At 36.2% G+C, this 24,978-nt stretch overlaps 1 protein-coding gene across 1 annotated transcript in view; it reads right to left on the bottom strand.

The window, feature by feature from the left end:
- Positions 1 to 8,194: 8,194 nt before the first annotated feature.
- LOC142336343 (uncharacterized) overlaps positions 8,195 to 24,978 on the bottom strand; it is a 52,282-nt gene continuing 35,498 nt past the window's right edge. The window contains exon 4 of the mRNA XM_075385106.1: positions 8,195 to 9,046. Within this exon, the coding sequence (XP_075241221.1) occupies positions 8,222 to 9,046 (825 nt within the window). The 3' untranslated portion in view covers positions 8,195 to 8,221. The remainder of the gene's footprint in view (positions 9,047 to 24,978) is intronic.

Raw genomic sequence — 24,978 nt, 5'->3', positions numbered from 1 at the left:
ATAGAAAGAAGTCAAATTTCAAGTCATGAACGAACTTGCTTTCTGCTAAAAAAAAACATAGCCGGTAGAATACCGGAAACGACTCGAATCGTCGTGCATTATAATCTCTAACCTAACCTTACCGAAATCAGAACATCAAAATAGACAAGAGAGAAAAACAAAAGTAGCCCAAAAGTAGGGGTTGGATGGGGGTTATTTTGGGGCGGGGGGAGGGGGGGTTATTTTGGGGCGGGGGAGGGGGGTAGGTAGGTGGCGGGTAAGTTGGGGGGGGGGAGGTGCGGGGGGGGCAGAGGGGGGCGGAGGTAGGTGTTGGGGGGGGGGTGTTTGTGCGGTTTAATTTAGATAATTAGGGGTGACTGATATAGGAACAAAAAATCTCTAAATGACCTCTTCACCTTGAACATTACCAGCAGTTCCTAATTGCTATACATTACAAACGAAGCTACTGTTAAAGTTCAATGTTCGAAAACAGAAGTCAACAATCAAAAACGGAGGTAAATGCTCGAATAGAAAGAAGTCAAAATTCAAGTCATGAACAAACTTGCTTTCTGCTAAAAAAAAACTATAGAATCTCAATACTCCTCTTCGAGTCATAAAAACCCCTGTAGAATATCAATACTCCTCTTCGAGTCGTAAAAACCCACGATGTCCGCAATAATAGCCGCTATCGCTTTGCGGCTATTAAAAAAAACATTTAAAAAACGTCAAAACAATATCTATCCCATTTTCCAACAAAACTTGCAAACTATAATGTAAGGACTAAATAACTTTAAGTAACAAGTGGCCTATATTTAAAAAGCGTTGGATTCTATAGTCTCAATTTAGACCAATAAGATAGTAAAATGGTAATCATTTCATATACACGCATATGCCGAAACAAAAAATCCTGAATTAAACGCCAATTTCATTAAAAAATTTTGAAACCATCAACAACCTGAAAAAATTACAAAACTACGTCTGAAATTCAAAAAGTTTTTTCAACGTCTAAAAAAAATTAAAAACAGTTTGTTTTTAAACGGTTATAATCAAAAATTTCAAATGTGCTTTTGCAAAAAACAAATTGGACGTGTAAGCAAACAAAATTATTGATAAGTCAATTTGTTAACAAAAAAATGACACCAAATGAGGAAACGAAAAGAAACCAAATGAGTGAAAAACTAAATGTAGGCAAAACTTGAAAATTCTCCATTACTTATGGGATGAATTTCGTCAGTTTTATATCTATGATTATCTCCCGATTGAAAATGAACTTAAGGCTAGGTTATGCCTCATTATTGACCCATGAAGATTTTAATAAATGAGATCAGAAATCAAAATTCACTTAAATATGAAAAAAATTAAGTCTCCAGTCTCAGCAAGCGTCAACAAGATTAAGTATTGTGAATGATTAACAATACAAGAAATGAAAACTTAGAATTTGAATACAAGAAAAAAACAGTAGTTGCCCACAGACCAATATGGAAAGCAGCACAACAATACGACAAACAAAAAGCAATTAAGATTTGTAACTTCATATTTTGTTATTTAAAAGTTGACAAATTCTGTGTTTATAAAAGTACAGGCGTGTAAAAAAAGGTTAATACCAGTGAGATCGAATTTAGTCATTTCACTAGAATAAATACTAGAGCAAACGAAACGACAGACATTAAATCAAATTGAATGATGCAATTTTTCAATACGTAAAAGTAAGGTTGCCTCAAGTAAACAACTAGTTTTTACCAAACAACAAGAAATGAGATCCAGAAATCAACGGCAACCCCATTTTCAATTAAATTTCACAATTTAGTCCCTCAACTAACAATTATTAAGCTTTCTTGGCGTTTAATTTGCTTCAGTTGGATAACAAACGCTCAATTTAGATTACATATAAATACAGCATTTAAAAAAAGTGACCTGTGCAATTACAGTTCTAACATGAGAACGCAATTTCAAATAGAGGCCTCATGCTGGATAAAAACAAGCTAAATGATGAATGCGGTAAGCCAGGATAGAGCAAAGAACTTACCACGTGCTTCCTTTAACAAATTAATTATCAATCTTATCAAAAGAAACAAAAATGGATACAAAAATCACGCACATCAAAAAAAAGCGGAAAAATTTACTAAATCAAACTCCGATTTCTTAAAATTTTGTTAAAATTTGAAAATCCGAATTTGAATTTTAGCTAACTTTAGCTACCAAGAAAGGACACGCACGGTTGATTATGGTGCGACTAAAATCTCTTGCCAATAAATATTTTACAGGTCGAGAAAATAACATTAAATGGCATTTCTTTTTTCCATTATCTGTTATTAATATTGAAACAAGATTTAAAAGCATCCGTTGAAAAAGGAACACATTAGGAAAAATCATCTATGCTTCCGTAGATGGCAGTTGGTCTTCTAAGTAATCAGAATAGCAATCGTAAAAAACGAAATATATCCATTAGAACCAAATGAGTGAAAAACCAAATAAAAACAAATTCAAAAATTCTCCAAAACTTTACGATAATAATTAGCAATATTTCAAAATTCATGATGAGCTATTAATTGAAAAGGAGTCTTAGATTTAGATAACCTTCATTATTAAACTATGAACACTTTAAAAAATGAGATTGAAGGGCAAGACAACCAAAATAACAACAAAAACAGTCAGAATTAAAACTTTATTCAAATTGTTTGAAAATATGTAGTCTCCAGTCATAAAAACCCTGAGCTATGAAAACCAATCGTTTGAGAATCTTCCTTTTATCCTTTAGAAAAATCAGTGATGCCAATCAATACTCAGAATGCGATAAAAGTACAGAAAAATCATCTATTGTCAAAACTCTAAAATTAAGAAAAATCATCTATAGTCAAAACTAAAAAATACTACTTTTTTACTATTACAAATAGTAATAGAGTAATCAATGCAATAAACTATAAAAAAATATCATTATTTAAGTTCAATTAAAACTCATGAGAACTTCAATGAGACCTGCGTATTGGGACGCAGTAACAAAACAAAGAATGGACAAAATTTACATTGAAATGAAAACTCGCAGTGCCAAAGTCAGCAAAATCATTTGTTTCTCAGCAACCAATCCCAGCAACGGCATATATTTACAATTAAATTTACAAAAAAAATGCAAGGCAATTAGTATACTTCACCAAAAAGGCACAACAAAACAAAACAAGTCAAATGGTCGAAAAAAACGAAAAAAAATTACTCAAATACCCGAAAAATCTAAATCCTAAACTGTTGCTATTCAGAACTTGATGTGACAAAAACAAAAAAAATAGCATCAATATTGCTGCAGACTTACTAAAGCCTAAATATGGTGAAAATGTAACATAATTGAGAAAAATTAAACAGAAATGTGAAAAGTGAAATGTTCTTTAAATTTTAAACCTCGATAACTTCTCGAAAAAGAAATTTTTGAAAAGCGTATTAATTTCACACTCTACGCTTGACAGGCTTTCTAAGGATACACTCGGAACTCTCTACTATAAATAAATCGATTGGCCAAAATTGACTGCACAAAAAAACAACCCAGTTGGGTATATAGTTCCTTTCCCCACAAGTGGGGTCGGAACAATTCATGAAAGAGAGAGTCCAAACCATCGATGCAAATTCGATAGGAGCTGACTTGTAGGAAACGAATAACTATGAATTGTTGCATCTGCTCAAAAATACTCGATCGAATATGAAAAGCACAATTGATTCCCATAATTGATTGTTTCATTAGCGATCAAGAAACTATATTTAGTATACCTGATAGCTGAAACCCTTTGAAAAATAACATGAGGATACTTCACAGTTTTGTGCAGAAAAATAAATTCTGATGCAACAACTGCAATGAACAATCAAAATAGTTTCAGGCCAGTTTCAGATGCATGATTCAGTTTCAGTTCTCCGCTACAAAAAACTTTTGTTTGTAAAAGGTATTTGAATTCCTGTTCAGATTGCTTTAAATGACTCTCCAGATTTGTTTGATTGATTGATGCATAGACAACAAACAGTTGTTGTGTTTACTTGACTTTTAGATTTGAACTATGACATTGTTTGTTCACGCGTTTATCGTGAAGACAATCTTTTGCAAGACGAAATGACGAAAAAGTTGAAGGTTGGAATTTAACTAATCCGCTCTTAAATGAACTGAATCGTCTTGACAAAACAGGTCATAAACTATTCATTTGATGTTACGTTCGGGCGTCGCCGGATTAGCTACACAATTGGATCAAATCTGAACAAATCAAACTTTATGGCATCGCTGCATGTTATAAGGCTTTTACTTTTGTAACATGATATGTAGGTTGGCAGCACATTAAGTACCTAAACTCATGATTGAAGGAAAAATGAAATGGGCACTTTGGCAGGGAATGAGGCTGTTTTCATGACGCCATTGGTTCTGAGGAGACATGCAATTAGGATGAGTTGAGACAACAAATAAAAGTGGACGCCAAACCTCAATTGAATCTGTAACTTGGTAACTGGGTTTGTTTTCTTCACAAACCCACCACATAAAGTTTCCAATTAGCCGAACCATCCTATTTAAGATTATGTTGCTTTTCCTGAAAAAGAGACACATCTGTAGTAACAATTGGTTCTTTTAACAAGAAGTTATCAGAAAGAATAAGTAGCCGAAACAATAAAGTATAAATATTCAGATTCTGGTTATACATTGATCGGAATCGAGTCGGTTGTCTTAATCGGGGCCTCATATTTACAAAACTAAAGTTGAAGCTAGTCACTATGAAGTAGAGAAAGCATGATGAGGTCTGATTATTGTGGAAAATATGTCCAAGCATCATCACTTTTTGAACGTCTAAGAACAAGAGAAACTTCATACTATTTTCTGTTCAGTCAGTACTTGGTGAAACTATAGGCGCCAATTAGTTAGAATGGATTATGCTGAACGGGCGTTAGGCTTGTAAATTGGTAGAAAAGAGAACTACAAAAAGAAAAAGAGGAAGCATTTCCCACAACTACCGCTTTAGTCACTCATCAGTAGTGCTGTGCCTACATTAGCCCAATTTAGAGAATTACCTGTCTCACAAAAGGGGAACAGAGCGAGACACTGAGTGGCAATTGTGTAATGCAATAGCAATTTTTACTCAATCATCAGCAAACCATCGCATTGCGAGGGTTTTAACTGCCTCCATACCAATGAGCCTAAAATTAGGCCACCATTACTAAGAATGACCACGAATGCTAACCTGGCCGCAGATACGCCAAGATAATAAACTTCGGGAGCTGTTTCCTTCTCCCCACGGTAGATTATGGCATCTAAAATTTATAATATTACATCTTTATAATGATACATAGACTTGTAATCGCTAGTCCCATTTTCTTCTAAGGCCATACAAAACATTTTCAGTGCAAAACATTCATTATTTTGTTCACACATGGTAATGTAAACAAAAAGTTTGTTCACGGGGAAGGAAGTAGTAAACTTTGCTCTCCAATATAGTTTGCGTGCATATAAAAACAGCGAAATGGTAATGCGAAACAACCTTCACTGATCAGACATATTAACTTTAATGATTCTTAAGTGGACAATCAATTAAAGTTGATATCAAACAAGAAATATCAGGCTTCGCTGCGTCCTGATGTAAATTTTGAACCCAGTCTAAACAGTGAACAGTAAGTGGGCAAATAGTTGACATTTACATTAGCTAGAATTTTCTTACCTTTTAAGCAAAACGATTACATCAGTTTTGTGATAGACATACCGGAAACATTTTGATCTCCGACTTACTATATCAGAAACCACATTATCACCAATGCATCAATTCAATAAAATTGATGGAAAATGGGATGCGCAAAAAGGCTTCAAAAAGGCGACTGGAATGGAAAAAAATTCTGATATTACGTGGTTTTCTATTTAATCCTGATATATTTATTCGCTTCAGGATTCACTAAAATGTCTGTGATAGAAAAAATGAAAACGCACTCATCATTTTTATGATCAGAGTAAACAAATGGTGATTAGATCTATTACATCAAAAATAACACACATTTTCGGCCAATACATAAACTAACTGCTCGGAGTATACCTCAAAAGACACAAAGTTTATAACTTTTTGAGACAAAAACCGAGTACGTCAAAGTAATGGCCATAACATGTATATATCATGATGCGCGCATGCAATTTGTAGTTGTTGTATATGTGAACTAATCGAAAAATTCAGCTGAGGCATTTTCGGCTTATCGACACTTGGCGCCAAATGATCAATAGGGCGATTGAAAAATCAGTTAGCTGTAGCCGAAAACCACAGAAACCGTGAAGGCCTTCACGGTAGATAAAAAGAGATACATTCAACATTGGCAAGAGCTTCCTTCAAGTGACGGGAAAATTGATTGAAGCACAATTTAGAAACATAATTAGTCAAATGGAAATCGCAGAAACAAAGAAATAAACAAACTGAGCACAGGAAGTCATAATATCTAATCCTGTTTCCCTTGGAAAAACTGTTTCTTTTGCGCATACAACTTTCATTAAACATTGATTACAACTGACAACAGTACATAAGATAACAATCATGTTTCTGAATCAAAATTGAAATCAATGCATCAATTGTTATTGCATTAGTTAGTTGAGTTGCTTGCATTAATGGTAGGTTGTAAGCGTACTTTTGTTTCAACACGAAAACTTGCATAATAGCTAAACGACAATAGAAAAGAGCGTAACTGCTGAACAACAAAATAAAATATTTGACTGCAAAAGCCCAGATTTACATAAATTGATAAGCAAGGAGAAGACATTGAATCACTTGGATTTCTACACCAATCTTTAACCCCCCCTCCTGATACCAACTAAAACTCCTACATTTCCACAAAAAGTACGTGAGCTACTGAATGAAAAGAAACACACTCATTTCGTTTTGTTTCAAAACTGTTATCAAAAACAGGTATTTCAAAATACTATCAATTTGTAATAATCAGTGCTTAATTAACACCAACCGATATCCATTAGGTGAACGAGATTCGGGAGTTTCTAGCCGCAAAACAATTTATAACACTCCTAAGAGAAAATTCTTGTTCTTTATGGTTTACGGTACAAACTCCGAATGTCGAAAGTTTTGATGGTAACTAAGAATAATTAATTTCTCTCTACTTGTATTTTGCGTACAATTTTTTTTTAATGTTTACTATTAAAAAAGCTGAAGTCCCTAATAAATCCCAAGGTATTCAAAAACTGTCAATTTGACTTCGAGTCACGAAACTTGCTCACGAGACTTTTGATTCTAAAAGCCCCTCAAATTGGAGCACTGCTAGACTCGCACGTTGAGCACAAATGTGCGTACAATATAAAATAAGGTCAAAACTGGATTAGTTAGAAGCAATTTAGTTGAAAAAGCAATTTAGAACTAAAATAAAGCTCACCTTAAAATTTTACTTAAATTCATTTTCACTTAAATTCACCAAATAAAACACTTAAAAAATTCAGTATACACAAAATTGCTTCCACTTTGCTTCTATCTAATCGAGGTTCACCTTACATTGTACGCCCATCTGGTTTCACCTGCGAATTCAACTGCAGGTTTTGTGACTAAAGTCAAATCAACAAATTGAGTTCTAATACTATATACTATCTAGTACAGTATTTATGGCTAACTAGCCCCTCAATATTTATGGCGCAAATTTTCTATTTGCAACGGCAATGGGGAAATAGGTTTCTATTTTCAAAAGTATCTTTCGATTTCGCTATCGTTTCAGCGGATTTTTGAGCACATCTTTGAAGTGTTTTGTTTTTCGCCTAAACTACGTCTAATTTTAGCTTTAAAACTTCTACCATTTGTTTATAAAAAAAAACTGATATCGCCTGATAGAGTTTTCGCCCTACATCCACGTCCAACAATTTTAAAATCCTGATCAACATTTTTAAGTCAGATCACAACTTCAACTGATAGGACGAAAATCTTGGCCTAAAAATTTCACCCGGACACACGTAATTGTCCCAAACTTTGGAGAAGCCTAAAATTGTAAACAATTACAATTGTTCTTGAAATTAATAGTATCTTGAATACGCGTGCGTTCTTCCGATTTCTCTTAAAAAGAACTTTCAAGTGACGTCGGCTTAGTGGCATAACAATGTATAAAATAATGCTCCAACTGATTAAATTGTTTCACTTTGAATAGTCAGATTCAAAAAGATCGAGTTCCAAAAATTAATCGAGTTCCAAAAATCGAGTTTCAAATAACGCCACCTTTTTTCAAGAATTTTGGTTGGTTAGCAAAGATTGCTGCAGAAATCCGATTACTTTAAAACATTGATTCGAGATTTTGGCAAGCTCGACAGCAAATCATGAAACACATTGAGATATTCCAGGTGGGAATACGCACCAAACACAGATATCATTATATTATTCATATAGCAAAGTTCACTCGATATGGTTCGAGCCCGGGTGGGCCCCCAAGTTTTTGCCTTTCTCTCGGATTCAGTTTGAAGAAACACTTTATGGAGAGGGAGGTCAGCTCGTGATTGCTTCAACGCATTTGCATAAGGTTGCAATGAGAAATAGTGCACAAGGGTTGCATACTCGCATTGAGTCATTTGCAGTTTTTTCAGACATTTCACAGCATGTAAAAACTCAACTCCAACAGATCGAATATCAAATGTATCATTTTGTTCCACTCTCTTGAATAAAACGTCCATAAAAGGCAAGACCAGAAGCACATGTACAAATGGGAAAATTACCTTTCCCACATCGGCGAAAAGCAGATTGTTGTTGAAGCAGTAAGAATTATTATTATTATTGGATGAACTGGTCAAGTTTTGAAACGCAATACTGTTTGGTAACAAATCATACTTTATAAACTGAGCAGCGAATGACTTCGTCTCTCTCAGACAAATGGACAAATCCGAGTGCGTAATCGCAGACTCGATCTTAGGCAGCCAATTTTTGCCCAAAATGATAAATATATTGTAGTAATTAGTGAATCTCTCCGTTTCTGCAGTCGTCAGGTGGCAATACTGCAGCGGAGACACCGAGGCAGCACAGTTGTTGACAACAACACCTCGCCTCTTGTTGTCATCTTTGCACTTCAATTCAGATGGCTCATCGAACTCCTTCTTTATCTCCTGAAACGGAATTATCCCCAACCTTAATTAATTTTGTAGGTTTAGATGGCAATAAAGGGAAAGAATTGAGGTGCAACTGTATAAAAACAATGCGACAGAGCGCTGGTTTCAAAACAAAAAGATATCAAAAATTTGCATAACAAGGAGCTGGCAGTTCGCACTGTCTCTTAGCAAAGACGACAATTACATCAGTAAAATAAATCACCAATCAACGATCTTAAATAATTAATCTAATGAATATATAATTTAAATAAAAAAACGCAAGCAAAGCAATTTATGCCGAACGATTAAATCAAGTAATGGTTAAAATAAAAACCACCTACAAATTGAACTATCTCCAAACAAAATTTCAGTGATATTTACAGGCATCGAGTATTGAGAGCGTCCAAACTTAAACGGCAGGCCTGGATACGCTGAAGGTGCCAAGATCTCGTATAATGGATAAGGTGTCCAGATAGAATTACGAATTAATTGCAAAAATGACATCTTTCATTTGCACTTTTTAGTCGCGAGACATTGTGGTCGAGGGTTCACTGAGCTTTACTTCTGAGCTTCGGTTCGAGCTTAACGTTTGCTTGTGTCCCATAAACGCTCAACAGATGACAGTACCTTAGCATTTAAAATTTTTCTAGCATACAAATACTGAGCTCATAGCTCAGTATGATCTAGAGTTATCGTGTTGAAAAATCCAAACGTCGTCCGGTATGCATGAAGGGCTGATCAGGGATGATCAATCATGCGAAATTTAGAATAAAATTAGCGGTCTAACAAAAGCCATTCCTCCAAAATTAACATTTCAGCTCATTGACCAGGATATGAACTAAGACCTCATGAGGGCTCTGGCGTTAAAATAGGACCAACGCTTCTGTAACGGCTGCTTTCCCGCAAATGACAACCAGAGATTTAAATCATCCTATTCGTTTCAGCGGTTCCAAATCTCCACATATTATGTTTTTGCAGTTCGCTCTTGAAACCGTATATCCGCTACATTTTACCATTCAATTACAGGTTCAGCAAACAACAATATGTTAAGCTTAATTTTTTAAATATCAAAATGGACTGGATTGGCTACAGATCACACAATACGGGATGTCTTTGTGTATACCAAATTGATAGGAAAACAAATCGAAGATATATGCCTAAGAGCTGTTTATGAAACAATGTTTCAACTTAAACAAAGGTTGAGTTTTGTTTTCCGTGCTCAAGACACGAAATACCAGATAATGGGACAACTGTTGAATTTCAGCGCAGGTAATTTGCAAGATCAGGACACAGTAAGTATTAATTTACTGCTCAAGAAAATATTAAATACTAGACACAGTAACACGGTGATTACTGCCCAAGTCAATCTATGCAATACTTTTGCTGAGTAACAAACAAGAAAACCGTTGCCTGCAGTATTTAATGTTGAGTGCATGAAGTGTGGCTGTTTCAGTTTCAGTCACCTGTTTATTCCTTCTACCGCGTGACTATGACTATAACTGTAACTCTACCTATAACTGACTATTAACATGACGTATATAAGCTGCCATGACAACAAAGTGGAAAAAGAACAATCCTGATTAAAAATTTCCCCAATTCTAACTGTCATTGACCAAGTAAACAAGATCAGCTTCGGTCAGATTTCTGTTATATTCGCATTTCTAACTTTGCCAATTGTTCAAAGTTGTTAGTTACTCTTTTCAGAATCTGTCCCACATTGGATTGGAGTAGGTTTGTGGAAAGGACTTACGACAACTAATTAATTCGACTGCGCATGTCAATAGGGCAGAAAATTATTTCTGTTACCACGCAAAAAGTTTCTGGGGTTAACAAGCGTCCAATTCGTTAACACGCGTCCGTTGCATTAACCGCAGGAACCGCATAAAAAGCTCTCCTACAGCTTCTGACCAATCCCTTCTTCAAAATGAGGTGCTGCGGGCGGCTTGAACTTCCATCTGATTTCTGTTGCATCAAACGTTCCTCAATCATCTTTCAACCTATGCTGCACCATACTTCTTGAACTCTCAGTTCACTCCAACACAATTCAAGCCATTGTCCCTGATCATCTTCAGCCTTTTGTCTCTTCAAGCTGTTAACCGCATAATTGCGTTCAGAAAAAAGTCAGTTTCTAAATGCGGTAATATTTGATGTATCTTGCCTCTTCGGGACAATAATACAGTTATAGAACTATTCTTTATCGAATGTAAGGAGTTTTTACGCTAATAATCCAAAGCTGTTGCAGAACTATGTTTCGGACAAATTTAGTCCACTCATGCGAATTGTCCTTGCGCTCGTTCCATTAGAAGAACTTGACAACGTGGTATTTCCAAAGAAACAATATTGGATGCACTGCATTGAAATTCGATTTTGCCGTTAGCACAAAGAAGTCGCCTTTTGTCAATGAAGAGTGAGAACTGTACAAATGTGCTGACTTTGGAAACTTTCTTTTCAACTTGGAGAGAATTCAACTCTTCTGCACTTTTCTGGCTGCCGTTTTCGTTTTCTGTTCAGCGTTGAATGCACATATGTCATAGCATTTACCAGAAGATGGGAACTGCTAAATAAATCTCACTGAATAATTAGTTAATTTCCTTTAGGCTACGTTATGATCAAGTCAGGTAACGACTAGGCTTACCTGCTTAAATTTGTTTTTCGAACTTCACAGGAACTTCATTGGCCACAAATACTGGTCACTTGCACTGAGAGCTATATATCCATTAGAGTACTGCTATTGAGTCGAGTCATATACTGCAACTCATCTATCTACATCGTGTTCCTTTACAATCTCTTCTTCAAATCTGACTGCCAAGACCGCTACCTGTAATTCAAGGCGATGAATTGAAAAGTGTCGCATCGGCTCCACCTAGCATTTTCCGATTACAAATGCAAAGTCGGTTGAATATTCCTTTCGTTGTGAACGTAAATAGTCCGCTGTTCACACCGATACGTCAGCAAGTAAACGAAGCCCAACGTTGCTATCCAATGTATTAAAGTATTTTTGTCGATTCTGTTAACAGCTGCTAGGAGGTTGCTACTTGCGCCTCACAGGAGGCTCCACGTCGTTTTCCCAATGTTGTCCATTTGTAGTCCACATGTTTGTTAAGATCTTGTCTCATTTAAACACTGAATGGAGCAAGTAATCTAATTGGCTCAAATACCAAGGATACCACAGACAATATCTTCCCCCAGGAGTCTCAATTTGCTTAAAAGTAGCCCTGCAGACCAGAAAGTTCGTTTGTAACATTCCATCTTAGCCCAATTACTGCTGGTCCCTCTGTTTTTGTTTCAACATTAGTTACTTGGTTTTGCGAAGTCTTCGGATTAAATTCATGTTTCGAGAGGAGATTATAGCTGGTTGACCAAATCGAGTTTCCTTGGGCGTTTTCATTGATGCAAACCTCCATGTACACTCGTCTGAGAGCATTGTTTGCACGCGTTCGTGAAGTTATCGCCCCTAAGAAGTGCCGGCGGTGCTAAATATTTCTGCCGGTTTAATTCTCTTTGGTTCCTGTCCTGTTCACGACCCTGCACCTGCCGATTCATTATCGGTTGTCAGGGCTATTTGTCCTTCATGAAATCTGAAAATCATTCCAATTAGCCCATGTAATAAATTAAGCACTCTTTATACGATACAGCGTTGCAAATACGGCAGCAATTTGCGGGCTTGTTCGGGTTGAGCCTTGAATAGCATGGCCAACAACCTTCAATCCCAAATGAGCATTTGAAATCACGATTCCATTTACGACGTCTATCCAATGAATGTCTCCAATGAGTAAAGCTGACGCAAGGCTTGTCTGTAGATGTTTGGATAGGGCTCACTAAACAGCATTATCACTTCGTACCACTCGCCCGTAGACTTTGTCGTACTCTTTATAATCTGTTGTTCTTGCTGTTCCTTTTTTGACTGACCTACAATTTTGCCTCTGGCAGCGTAGGATTTTATGTGCCACCATTTTTGGATATTACAAACATTTAGTCTTTTCTTGGCCGACAGGGGTCAGCTGACTGCCCATCCTAAAATAAAAATACGTCCAAATTCCGTTAAAAAAAAATGTCCTACCTAGTAGTCCAATGCTCTTTGTAGTTCGTAGGCAAAATCTAAACTTTAATCGAATTCAGGTAATTGAAATTTTGTTTCACTTTGCTGTTGTTGTAGTAGTAGTAAAAGACTTCTATTACCTTTGATAGGATATTACAGCACTATAAAGAAAGTAAGCATTGTTTTCATGTCAAAAGAAAATAAGGTTAACAATTACAAAAAAAGATGAACCAAAACGTTGAAATATTGCCTATCCTGGGCAAATACTACATCTACATTTTGAAGCCCAAGTACACGTATTATTGATTTCATATTTCGTTTTTGTTGAGTTCAAAAGACATCTATTAATAAAATCGTGACCTGGGTTTTTCGATTTGAAGCTGCATATATCGACATTCAGGAGATCAGCTGTGTCAGTGACCACTCATTGTACTCGGAAGAAGAATGACTTCTCCGTAATACGTTTCCTTGCTCACGAGACGACTAAACGTTCCAGGTCCATATTACGAGTATTTACACTATCTGTCTCAATTCTGAAGAAATCATTAAAATTTCGACAATTCTGTTCGTTCGTTATAGCAGAGAAGAACCGTAAATCACTCTCAATCAGCTAATAGGCAACTGGCTGAGAATTCGAAGTAATCAACAAGCCAGCATAGTCGCCAGGTCTACAGCAGCACAAAAGACTTTGTAGGTTCTAGAGTTTTAACCTGCGCATATGAATAATGTCCGGGTACCAGGCAGTGTAGCCATAAAAAAAACTCGATAGAACGCAAGCTTTGTATAAATTTAACTTAACACCAGAGTAAAGACCGTGAGGAACGCCATGTTTCAAATAATTTAGAGTTCTCCGAGCTTTCACAAGTTTCATTTTAACATGATTGCTCCACTTTAATGTGCTGGACACTTCGATACCCAAATCTAATATTTGATCAACGAGATATATTGTCGCTTCCAATAGATAAGGAATCCGTAGAAGTCCGGCTGAAATGACTATAACCACATTTGATAACATTGAAGTTAAAAAATTGCAATATGATCAAAATCTTCAGCAAAGCAATATACATTAGAATAATCAGGGATATCAAGCATATCATCGATATAAATGAAGAACAAGATAGCCCCCAATACGCTCCACTGAGGCGCGGCATTGCTGACGTTCTAGACGTCTGAGAGGCTGTTCCCAACTTTAACTCTTTGTCTTCTACATTCTAAGTAGGATGAGAGCAATGTCACGAAATCTTTGTCAAACCAAAAATGCTATTTCAAAGAGCTGACAGGAATGATTGACAGAGTCAAACGCTTTGCAAAAATCTTAATACACAACTACTTTTTCCACATTTCGGACGAAATCCAAATACAATTCGTGTAGAAAAAGGACCAGTTGCTTCACCGTAGAAAGTTTTGCACGAAAACCATAGTGCCTTGCATTAAGAAGGTCCTTGACTTTAAGGTATATGTACATAAAGAAAAGCTTTTCGAAGATGAGAGAAATCCGTGGCAGCATAGATATTGGTCGGTAACTTTCGACACTTGCTTTTGATCCCTTTTTAACAATCAGCCCATTTTTGAGTATTAACACTACGAAAAAACAAGGTACAGTAACGTGGACAAGGTATCAGCTGCTTTATTCAAGATAGTTGGTGGTACACCGTCACAAGCTGCTATGGAACTACCCAGCAAAGATGCAATCAATATCTGATTGTTGTTCGAGCAAAGTTCATTTTCCGAGAGCTTGACCAATCTTCCAATTGATAAATCGTTAGTGGAGAAGGCAACTTTAGGTTGGAAGACCGAACTAAAGTACGCTAAATCATTGTAAAAAACCTTACCAGGCAGACAGCTATTCCCATTCAACTTTTTAAGCAAGGAAAACGCATCACTGGTACTGGAACTCTTAACATCGTTAAGAAACACTTGCTTATCCATATCTCTTAAAATTTTTAATTCGCTTTCAAGGCTTTGAACGCTACTTTTTTACCTCTTCTCGCAGAGTTCAATTTGTTCAAACAGTGCATCGCTGCCGAAGAATAAACGAACGGAGCATCGATCCTTCTCTTGCGTTTCATATTGACACTTAGCTGACAAGATCCTATAACATCTAGAGATAAATGCTTGATGTGAATTGTGAAATCGTACGCTAGCGACTTCGTGATTGGAAGATTTTGAAAACACTTTGCATCGAATGAGGAGAATGAAAAAGCACTCGATGAGAAATGATTTAATCGAATACTTTCAAAAGTCAGAAATTTGTATTTATGATCAGAGCAACTTGACTCTTTAATAGCAAAACCCCTATAATCTGGATGGGAGCAAAAAACAAGGCCTAAAATGTTTCCAGCTCTGAGTGGGTTGATCAATCATTTCCGTAAAAGATAACTGCTCGGTTATGAATTAAAGAGCGTCTGCTCATCCGAGTGTGCCGATGAGATACATTCCCAATGTACGTTCTGGTAATTAAAGTCACCTAAAATTAGCCACTGTATCGAATTTGAGCTTTTCAATTTTAATTTGTTTTCTACTTTACTCATGATAGCGCGAGTTCTGAGTTTTGTGACAATTGATTTGACAAAAAAACTGAGAGCCTCGTGGGGAAGGTAGAAAAGAACAATAAAAATGTTAATCTCGCGCACGTAAACAACACGACGCAATCATTTTCGGATTTTGAGGAATAATTGAATTCGATATCTTTCAAGAAATTGTTGTGAAATGCAGCGAGGATTCCCCCATCATGAGCATCGGTCCGATCTGATCGCACAATTACAGAGTACGGATTGCCACTAAAAACAACACTTTCTTTAATCGATTTATCAAGCCAAGTTTCAGTAAGACAAGCAATTGCAGGACATAGCGTAGAAAAATATGGCTACAAAATGATAGCCCTTTCTCAATGGATAGGATATTCTGCATATTCATGAGAAAAACGAAATAGGAAGGCGAGCGCTGAACTTCTAGACATTTTTCGTCGCAAACTCGGCCCCATATTATTCTGTACGTAATTCCAAGATTTTGACTCTCCAATTGTCGTTTTTCAATTCGCAGGTTATATTGTTGAACGCTCTTGGACACGAGTTGCGTCCATTTTTAAATCTGACGGTTTGGTTCCTTTCACTAAAAGGTTATTTTTTGGCATCTTTGCATGCCTGCTCCTGCTGAACCTCATCGAAAAACAAAGCTCGAGTTAGCTGTTCATTTCTCATTAAATTGGTAACAGCTGAGGAGTATATGTTTTGATTATCAGTTAGCGCAAAATCCTCAAAGAAACATTGGAGAACAATAGAAGCTCGAGGGAACATTCTTTCGTTTGAACGGGGCAGTTGCCTGTGAAGCAGGGCATAAGTTTTTCAATCAAATCTGTCTTGCTTTTTAGTTCGTTTCGACATTTTGCAGAAATTTCTCGAAGCTATATAAGGAAGAAAACAACAAATCAGTCAAGCAGATGCGCAGAAACCTCAAGCCAAATGTTTAAATGATTAGGGGATTAACTTATGAATGGTACATCTGAGTGCTTCGAATTTATGTCAACAAATTGCAATGAACTCTTGTCCCAAATGCTTTTAAAAATGGTGTAAACGCTGACTGCCTTCGCCAATTGGTTATCATAGTGTAGCAGTCAATTGTGCCTAATTGACTATCTGAGTGTAGCAGTCAATTCTGCCTTGCGGTATATCCATTTATACCACACGCTTTGACTTTGCATCCTTTGATTGCATTTAGTAGTGAAGAAACTAGCGTAGTACAGAAACTAATTTAGTAAATTGCTGGCTTCTTTTCGTACCCAGTATTATGGTTTTTAGCCAACCATTGGTTGCATATGCTCTGCCGCTTATCAATGAAAGCTTTACACTACCCAGCTTCTTCCAGCGCTTTTAAATCTGTCCGGATTTTCTTTTTGTACTCCGCTTTTGTAACTGTAAATCGGCTCTTTTAGCGTTGCATTTAAAGTTCAGTTTAGAACTAGTGACGCATAGTTGTTTCAATATAAAATTGAACTGCATTTATAACAGATCACACAAAAGGCGATATCTTTATAAACCAAAGCTATCTGATAGGGAACCAAATCGAAGAAAAAAATGCCAAAGATCTGTCTAGGCAAAATAATTAACTTTAAACATCAGTTCAGTTTTGCTCTTTGCACTCCCGAGTTAAAAAATCAGACAATGGGACTAAAACATTTGAATTGCAGCTCACGTAATCAGCCAGATCTGGACACAGCAAATCATTTACTGTAACATTGCAAGTTGATCAAAACATGAAACAGATAGACCACAAACAGCTGATTTAGATAGCCATGGTAGTTAGGGGTTAGGTTTAGTTATTTCAAAGCCCTTAAAAAATTAAAACCATCAATTATTAACGTCTCCATAGAATTCGCAACCAACTAAAAATCAGCTTCAAAAGAATTTGTGAAAGGAAAAGTCTTTACCAAAAACCACTCCAGATGCAAACAATTGTGCGTTTCACCAAAGATGTTTAAGAGACTTGAACCCATGGCGTGAAGGGAGGTTCGCAGAATTTGACCGCAGTTCAGCAGACGTTAGTCGGTTTCGGTTAGATATTTTTCGCTAATTTCTGACTTATCGTAATTAATTCTGAAAAACAAATATAGAAAAAGCCCTAACTGTACGTCCTTTTTTGTAGTCCAATGTTCTTTGTAGTTCGTAGGCATGATCCAAAATAATGCCAACTTCAATCAAATTCAAGGAACTGAAATTTTGTTTCACTTTGTTGTAGCGATAGTTTTGTTTTTCCCAATTAAAATGTGGTTGTAAAAGGGCCTTAGGGAGTACACCTTGGAATGTAGTCCCTTCATTTTGAGACAAAAGCGTTCTGTGCTCAGCTACTGCGTTCCGTGGGAGCTAGTTATACCATAAAAAGCACCGGTTCATTGGGCTTGGAACTTTTCTTGGAAGGCTGACACGTCAAGGAATGAAAATGCGACTACTGAATCGAGGCAGCCACTATTTGAAAAACCTTGTAACTTCAATTTATTGTCGCAGAGCTTACGCTGACTGCCTTTGTCCAATTGGTTATCATATTATAGCAGTCAATTCTGCCTAATTGATTATCTGAGTGTAGCAGTCAATTGTGCCGTTTACTATATCCATTAATACCACACGCTTTGACTTTGCATTCTTTGATTGCATATAGTAGAAGAAACCAGCGTAGTAGAGAAACTAAATTAGTAAATTTCTGGCTTGTTTTCGTTCCCAATTTTATCATGGATTTTTAGCCGATCATTGGTTGCATATGCTCTCCCACTTATCACAATGAAAGCTTGACACCGCACAACTTCTTTCAGCGCTTTTAAATCTGTCCGAATTTTCTTTTTGTACTCCGCTTTTGTAACTGTAAATTGGCTCTTTTACCGTTGCATTAAAAGTTCAATCTAGAACTTTGTGACGCATAGTTGTTTCAATATAAAATTGAACTGCATTTATTACAGATCACACAAAAGGCGATCTCTTTATAAACCAGTGCCATCTGATAGGGAACCAAATCGAAGGAAAAAAATGCCAAAGAGCTGTCTATGCAAAATGTTTAACTTTTAAACTTCAGTTCGGAATTGCATTTTGCACTCCCGAGTTAAAAAATCAGACAATGGGACTAAAACAATAGAATTGCAGCTCAAGTAATCAGTAAGATCTGGACAGAGCAAATAATTTACTGTAACATTGTATGTTGATCAAAATATAAAACAGATAGACCACAAACAGCTGATTTAGATAGCCACGATAGATAGGGGTTAGGTTTCATTATTTCAAAGCCCTTAAAAATTTAAAAGTATCAATCATTCATGTTTCCATATACTTCGCAACCAACTGAAAATCAATTTCAAAAGAATTTGTGAAAGAAAAAATCTTTACAAAAAACCACTCGAGATGCAAATAATTCGAGAAATAGACGGTGGTTTTGAAAAATAGCTGCTACAGCTCTGTAGACCAGCAGCAGGAAAAGTTCAGAAGAATTAAATAGTGAGACGTGAAGACTGCCAGCTAATTTTAAATTAAATTTTCTCGACGATATTGCTGTAAAGAAATTAGCAAGTTGCTTTATATGAGACAAAACGAAATCACTCCAGCTTCACAGATTTTGTGATCACGCATATAGAAACCAAAGATTTCATCTATAGCGAGCCCAACGCTCATTGATTTTGATCTAATGGTTAAATCTGACAAAAGTCAGACAAGATCTAGAACCATGCCTAACATAGAGACAAACAAAAGGACAAGGGAAAAAACGTACTCCAAAAACCTTTAGCAAACTTAAAGTGAAAAAAAAAAACAAAATTTATATGATACCTGGACATCAGCATTTGAGAAACATTAGGTTCTCTTTGTTTCAGGTTAAATTAGAGGTGGAAAGCATTTGCTAGGATCGATGACCATTAAAGTGAGGTTAGGTAAGTCATGCAAGATTAAAATAATTGTTTTCAGGGCAAAAAATTGAAAAATCCACACCTATAATCATGAAAAAAGATTCCAGAAATGAAGCAAAGCTTTAAAAAAAATCCGAAACAATAGACCTCCTTTGAACGACCTGAACAAATGAAATCAAAAGTATATAAAACTTCAGAAAATTATAACTTGAAATTGCAACACAAAGATTAAACCTGACGACAGCCGGGAGTTGATAAGATTGGAGTCAACATCATGGGAGGAATAAGGACTCACCAAGGGGCTTCTAATAATCTTGCTCAGGATAATTGTAAATAAGCTAAAACAATTCCACAAACTTCGTTTGCGAGCAATTAAAGCATAAGGGGATTCAAATGACGTGAGAGGTTATTAGGAGACCATGATTAAGACTTACAGGGAATACTTAAACCATTTTCCGCGCAATTTTAATTTGAGCTTTAGCTGTTTAGATTTACAACGAGAAAAATTTGGTCCACACGGAACTCCCGAAGTCAACGACGTAGAAGTCAATCGGAAAGTCAAAAACGGTCAGGCAAAAATTCCATGAAAAGGACACACAACACAGCACATCAATAGAAGAAATGCATCAAACGTTGTTCAAAAGGAATGAACCACTTCTCTACAAAAAATGGCAACCGCTTCCTAATACATCATATGCTAATCTATATAACCACAAAGGAGCCTTAAAATAATGAAATACCCGCACATGCAAAAAAGTTTCTTCAATAGATTTTTTAAACCCGCAAAACGATTCGAATTAGCTTTGATAGGACAACTATTTAACAAAATTTTATTGGCCCCAACTTACCGTTTCAATTTTTCTTCCATTCCTTAGACACGCCGTTACAATGATACAGTCAGCAAGACATTAAAGACAATAAATTCTGACTTTCGCTTGTTGAAAGCAAAAGAAAATTTAAGCTCACTTTTGCTACAAAGACAAGTGATAAAAGATCAATTACAGCATTTGCTATCGCTATATGGCTAATATTTCGTTAAGGCGTTGCAGTTTACCAGATACTGGTCGATCATTGCAATTCCAAGAAGCCTGTTCTTCTAGTTCGCTCAAAAAACCCCCTCCCCCGTCAGTATTCAGACAACCCAGACACATGATGAACATGAAATAGCGGAAACAATCTCCCAAAATGGAAGCCAATCCCATATTTGAAGTCTTTCGCCATTCATCAAAACCGCTTCAGTTCAAAGGAAAAATCCGATCCTTGGAAGTCAGACATTAATTATTCAATCTTCCGTTGTTCCAGACGTTATGAATATCAAGTGTCATTAAACAAATAATTCATGTTGGTTTTTAAACAGATCTCTAGAATTACAAAAAAAAGACATCAAGGAGTTCAGTAGGAAACTACACTAAAACCAAAAACAAGATAAAAACGCTTGTGAGTATAACAGGAAAAAAGGCTCAGAATTGCACCTCTTCTAATCCAACAAACCCTTAATAGTAATTGAGCTACACTAATTTTTCTGATTTTTGATTTCATGATTAAAAACAAAATTTTCTTCGAAATATACGCTGATACAGTTGATGCTGTTATTTTGATCTCCGATCAAATATTAAATATTGCCGAAGAAATAAATAATCTAGCAAAAACCTCGTTAAACGCCAATTTCACTTATAGCGAGCAATATCAACTTCAATTGTAAACACAACTGACAGATTGACAGAAAATATCTTCATAGACCTGTAGTCTCAAAATACAAAACATACCTAGCAGATTGCCCTCAAAAATTGCATTATTGATTCCCACAGCCCCATTGGAAATGAAAGAACAGAAAAAAATGGAAACCGATTGTTGTACAAAATTAAATGTACAAACATAACCGACTAACGTCGGGCGAATTGCTCTCAAACGACCGGCGAGCGGTTGGCTTGGTCAGTAGCTAGCCACGGGGGGGGGGGGGGGGGGGGGGGGGTGCACCGGGGGCTGATGGGGGCAGCACTGGGTGGGGGGGGCAAAAGCGCGGTGGGGGGGGGGTGGAGCCAATAGTGGGGGTGGGGGGTCAACAAAGGGGGGGGGGGGTGTCAACCTCTAAGAACCGCCCCTCACACCATAAGTATAAGTATAAGTCTCCAAGACAGTTTGAGCTGAAACAGACCTGAAAGGCTCTAAGAGCACATAATGCCCGCTGGGCGCTACCTGTTTATCCCGTTTTTGAGGACGAAAAGTCAAAAGCGTCAGACGAAAAATTGGTCAAGCGAAAAATCGCATAAAAAAAAAGACCGACAGGACTAATATAATTGCTACAAACTTCGTTTGAGAGCAATTAAAAATTGTACAAAAACTAATTGTTGTACAAAATGAGATTGCCGTACAAAAATTGATTGTTGTACAAGATTTGATTGTTGTGCAAGATTTGATTGTTGTAAGAAAACATATTCAAAGTGCGAGCTAACTTTCTATAAAACACCACAAGCGAGAGAAAGCGAACTTTTGTTCAAACACTGTTTCTCACTCCGCTCTAAAATTAGTGTAATCTCTCGCTTTTGGCTCCACTTCCTGTTTCGACGGGACACAAATCATCATTTCAATTTGAACTCAAAAATCATGAAAATGTTTGAAAAAGCATGAAACTGCAGGACAGGTCCCAAAACACTCCCCAAAGAACTAAATAAACTGAGGACCTGACAATTATCAATTTTCTAGCAAAATCGAACCATGACATTCCATTAAGTGCAGCTAAAACATCATGTTCTATAATTATTGACACAATTCGTTCCTAAAAGAGTACGCGAAACACAAACTTAATGAAATCGATAACTGATGCCAAAAGGCGAAAACTAAGAAATTTGACAAAATCAGAAGCCTTTTTTAAAATTTGTTGACTGAAAGTAAGAGGAAAAAGAGAACGAAACACACAGATCTTTAACCACAACAAAACAAACTGTAAAAGTCATGAAACAAACATAACCGACTAACGTCGGGCGAATTGCTTTCAAAGGAATTGCTTTCAAAGGAACGTCGGGCGGTTAGCTTCGTCATTAGCTAGGCACGGTTTGAAGAGGCTGGCCATAGCGTCGTTGAAGGTGCGTGAGGTGAGCGTATTTGATGATATCACGCCACATGACAGCAGCTGAAGTGCGGCATCAACAAAAGAGTTAAGGAAAGAGAGACAGACAGAGAGAGAGAGAGAGAGAGAGAGAGAGAGAGATAGAGTAGGAGATAAAACGCGAACCATAAAGAGAAGGAAAGGAAAAAAACCGACAGAGAGAGAGAGAGAGAGCGAGAGAGACAAAGAGAGCAAGGATATTTTTCCATGAGATTCGACACTGCAAGTTTCCAGATTTCGAAGTAAAAATGTTCACAACGTTTTTGTCTCCAGAGTTCTGTCATGTAACCCATCTGCAAGACTTAGAGTTTCATCGGCCAGTAATGATCGTTAAAGCCAGAAAAGGACAAAAATATATTTGCAAATTTTAACAGATCATCGTGATAATAAAATCTTCAGAACCATTTCATTTTCTCAAGAGACTATCAAGTATTCCTATTTCAAGCCTTAAATATTTTCTCTGGCTCATTAAGATCCATAGACTTTGGATCCATGAACTCTAGAAACTATGTAATAGCTTAGTATCAAACATTAGGAGATTATTATCAAAACTAAAAATCAAAAAAATTCATATCAAATAAATGCAAATATTTTTCAAAATTGCTCAAAATCGTAATATTAAAATCTTGAAAAACATTCCATTACAAAGAGAAACTATGCAGTAACCTGTTATCAAACCCTAGAGGAGGTTCATTGGCTCTTTAGGCTCTAAAAACCTAAAAAATGACAAACGATATCAATAGAACTTAAAAATTGAAAGCTTTATCAAAAAATACCTAAAATTTCAGTAATTTATTAGCAAACGTTAAGGACGTTTTCTGACCCGAGGCTGAAAAAAAGTGAATAATGACAATACAAAAATAAAAAAATGAAAGTTTTATCTAAAAAGTGCTGACATTTGTCATAATAGAAGTTGAAAACTAGTCCATACCCAAAAAAGTTCAGTATTTACCAACAAACCTGAGGCTGAAAAAGCTGGAATAATCACAACAATTTTTTTTTAAAAATAGCAATTTTTGTCAAAAAACGCTAAAATTCCTGATGAAATCTTAATAAACATTCCATTACTTCTAGAATCATACAGTAACCATTTATCAAACCCTAGAGGAGGTTACTTGGCTCTTGAGGTTGGCCAAACCTCATAAAAGACAAAATTTTTCAAAACACTTGGAAAAACTGCAAGTTTTATCACAAAATTTCTAACATTTGTGATATTAAAAAGTTGAAAACTAATACATGGCCAGAAAAGTTCAGAAACTTAATATTAAACACTAACGCAGGTTTTCTGAGCCCCGAGGCTGAAAAAGAAAATTTAAAAAAAATTGCATTTTTTGTCAAAAAAATGCTAACGAAGAAATCTTGAAAAACATTCCATTAGATGTGGAAATTATACAATAACCAATTACCAAAACCTAGAGGACATTCCTGGGCTTTTGAGCCTGGAGAAACCTAAAAAATGACAAATTTTCAAAGCTCTTGAGAATAACTGCAAGTTTTATCAAAAAAATTGCCAAAATTGTGATATTCAAAAGTTGAAACCAAGAGCAATAAAAAATTTTCAGTAACTTACTATCCAACCCTTAATAAGGTCATCTGGCCCCTGGGTCCCAAAAATCTTGAATAATGACAACAAATGTCAAAAAATATATGAAAAAATTGCAACTTTTGTCCAAAAAAGAACTGTCCTTTTGACATTAATCAATTTTAACCGGCCTCAATTTTAGACTGCTCCAACAGAACTTTCGAAAAATGACAAACACAAAAAATTGCAATATTTTTGGTTCAAAAACTCCTAAAAATGACCACTTAATCTTAAACTACGGCCTTCCCAGTAGCTTCACCACACTAAGCACTTGAAGGACTACTAAACGCGTCTAAGGGCCTCTAATGAGACAGACTAAATGCCCGCTGGGCGCTACATGTTTACCGCGTTTTTAAGAAAGAAAGTCACATGGGCCAGACGAAAATGGGTCCGGCGAAAAAATAATCGCATAAACAAGACTAACAAGAATAACATAATTGCTACAAACTTCGTTTGAGAGCAATTACCCATTCCGATAAATTCAAAAAACCTTCCAAAACAATCGGAACACTCATCAAAAACGATGGTTGAAAGTTGCAAGCCGATAAAATTGACGGAAATTACACCACACTAACAAGCAAAGTAGAACTGTTCTGAGACTAAGCCAAAAGACCACAAGAAAGGCATCAATTACGAGCACAACTCAGAAATTCACTATTGAAAATATTTTTGTAGTTCCAAAACTTTTTTTAAAAGTTAAAAACGCCATAAAATTAGGTCATTTATTTGATCCGTTTAATCTTCGGTAGCAACCTGACAATTGTGATTATTGCTACTAAGTTATAATACAACAAAATGAACAAAAAGGAGCGCAAATAACAAATATTTGCTAATATTTTTCAAA

Source organism: Convolutriloba macropyga, chromosome 3 (assembly GCF_964194025.1).
Source record: "Convolutriloba macropyga chromosome 3, txConMacr16.3, whole genome shotgun sequence".
NCBI lineage: Eukaryota > Metazoa > Xenacoelomorpha > Acoela > Convolutidae > Convolutriloba > Convolutriloba macropyga.
This window is presented reverse-complemented; position numbering and strand designations above follow the sequence as displayed.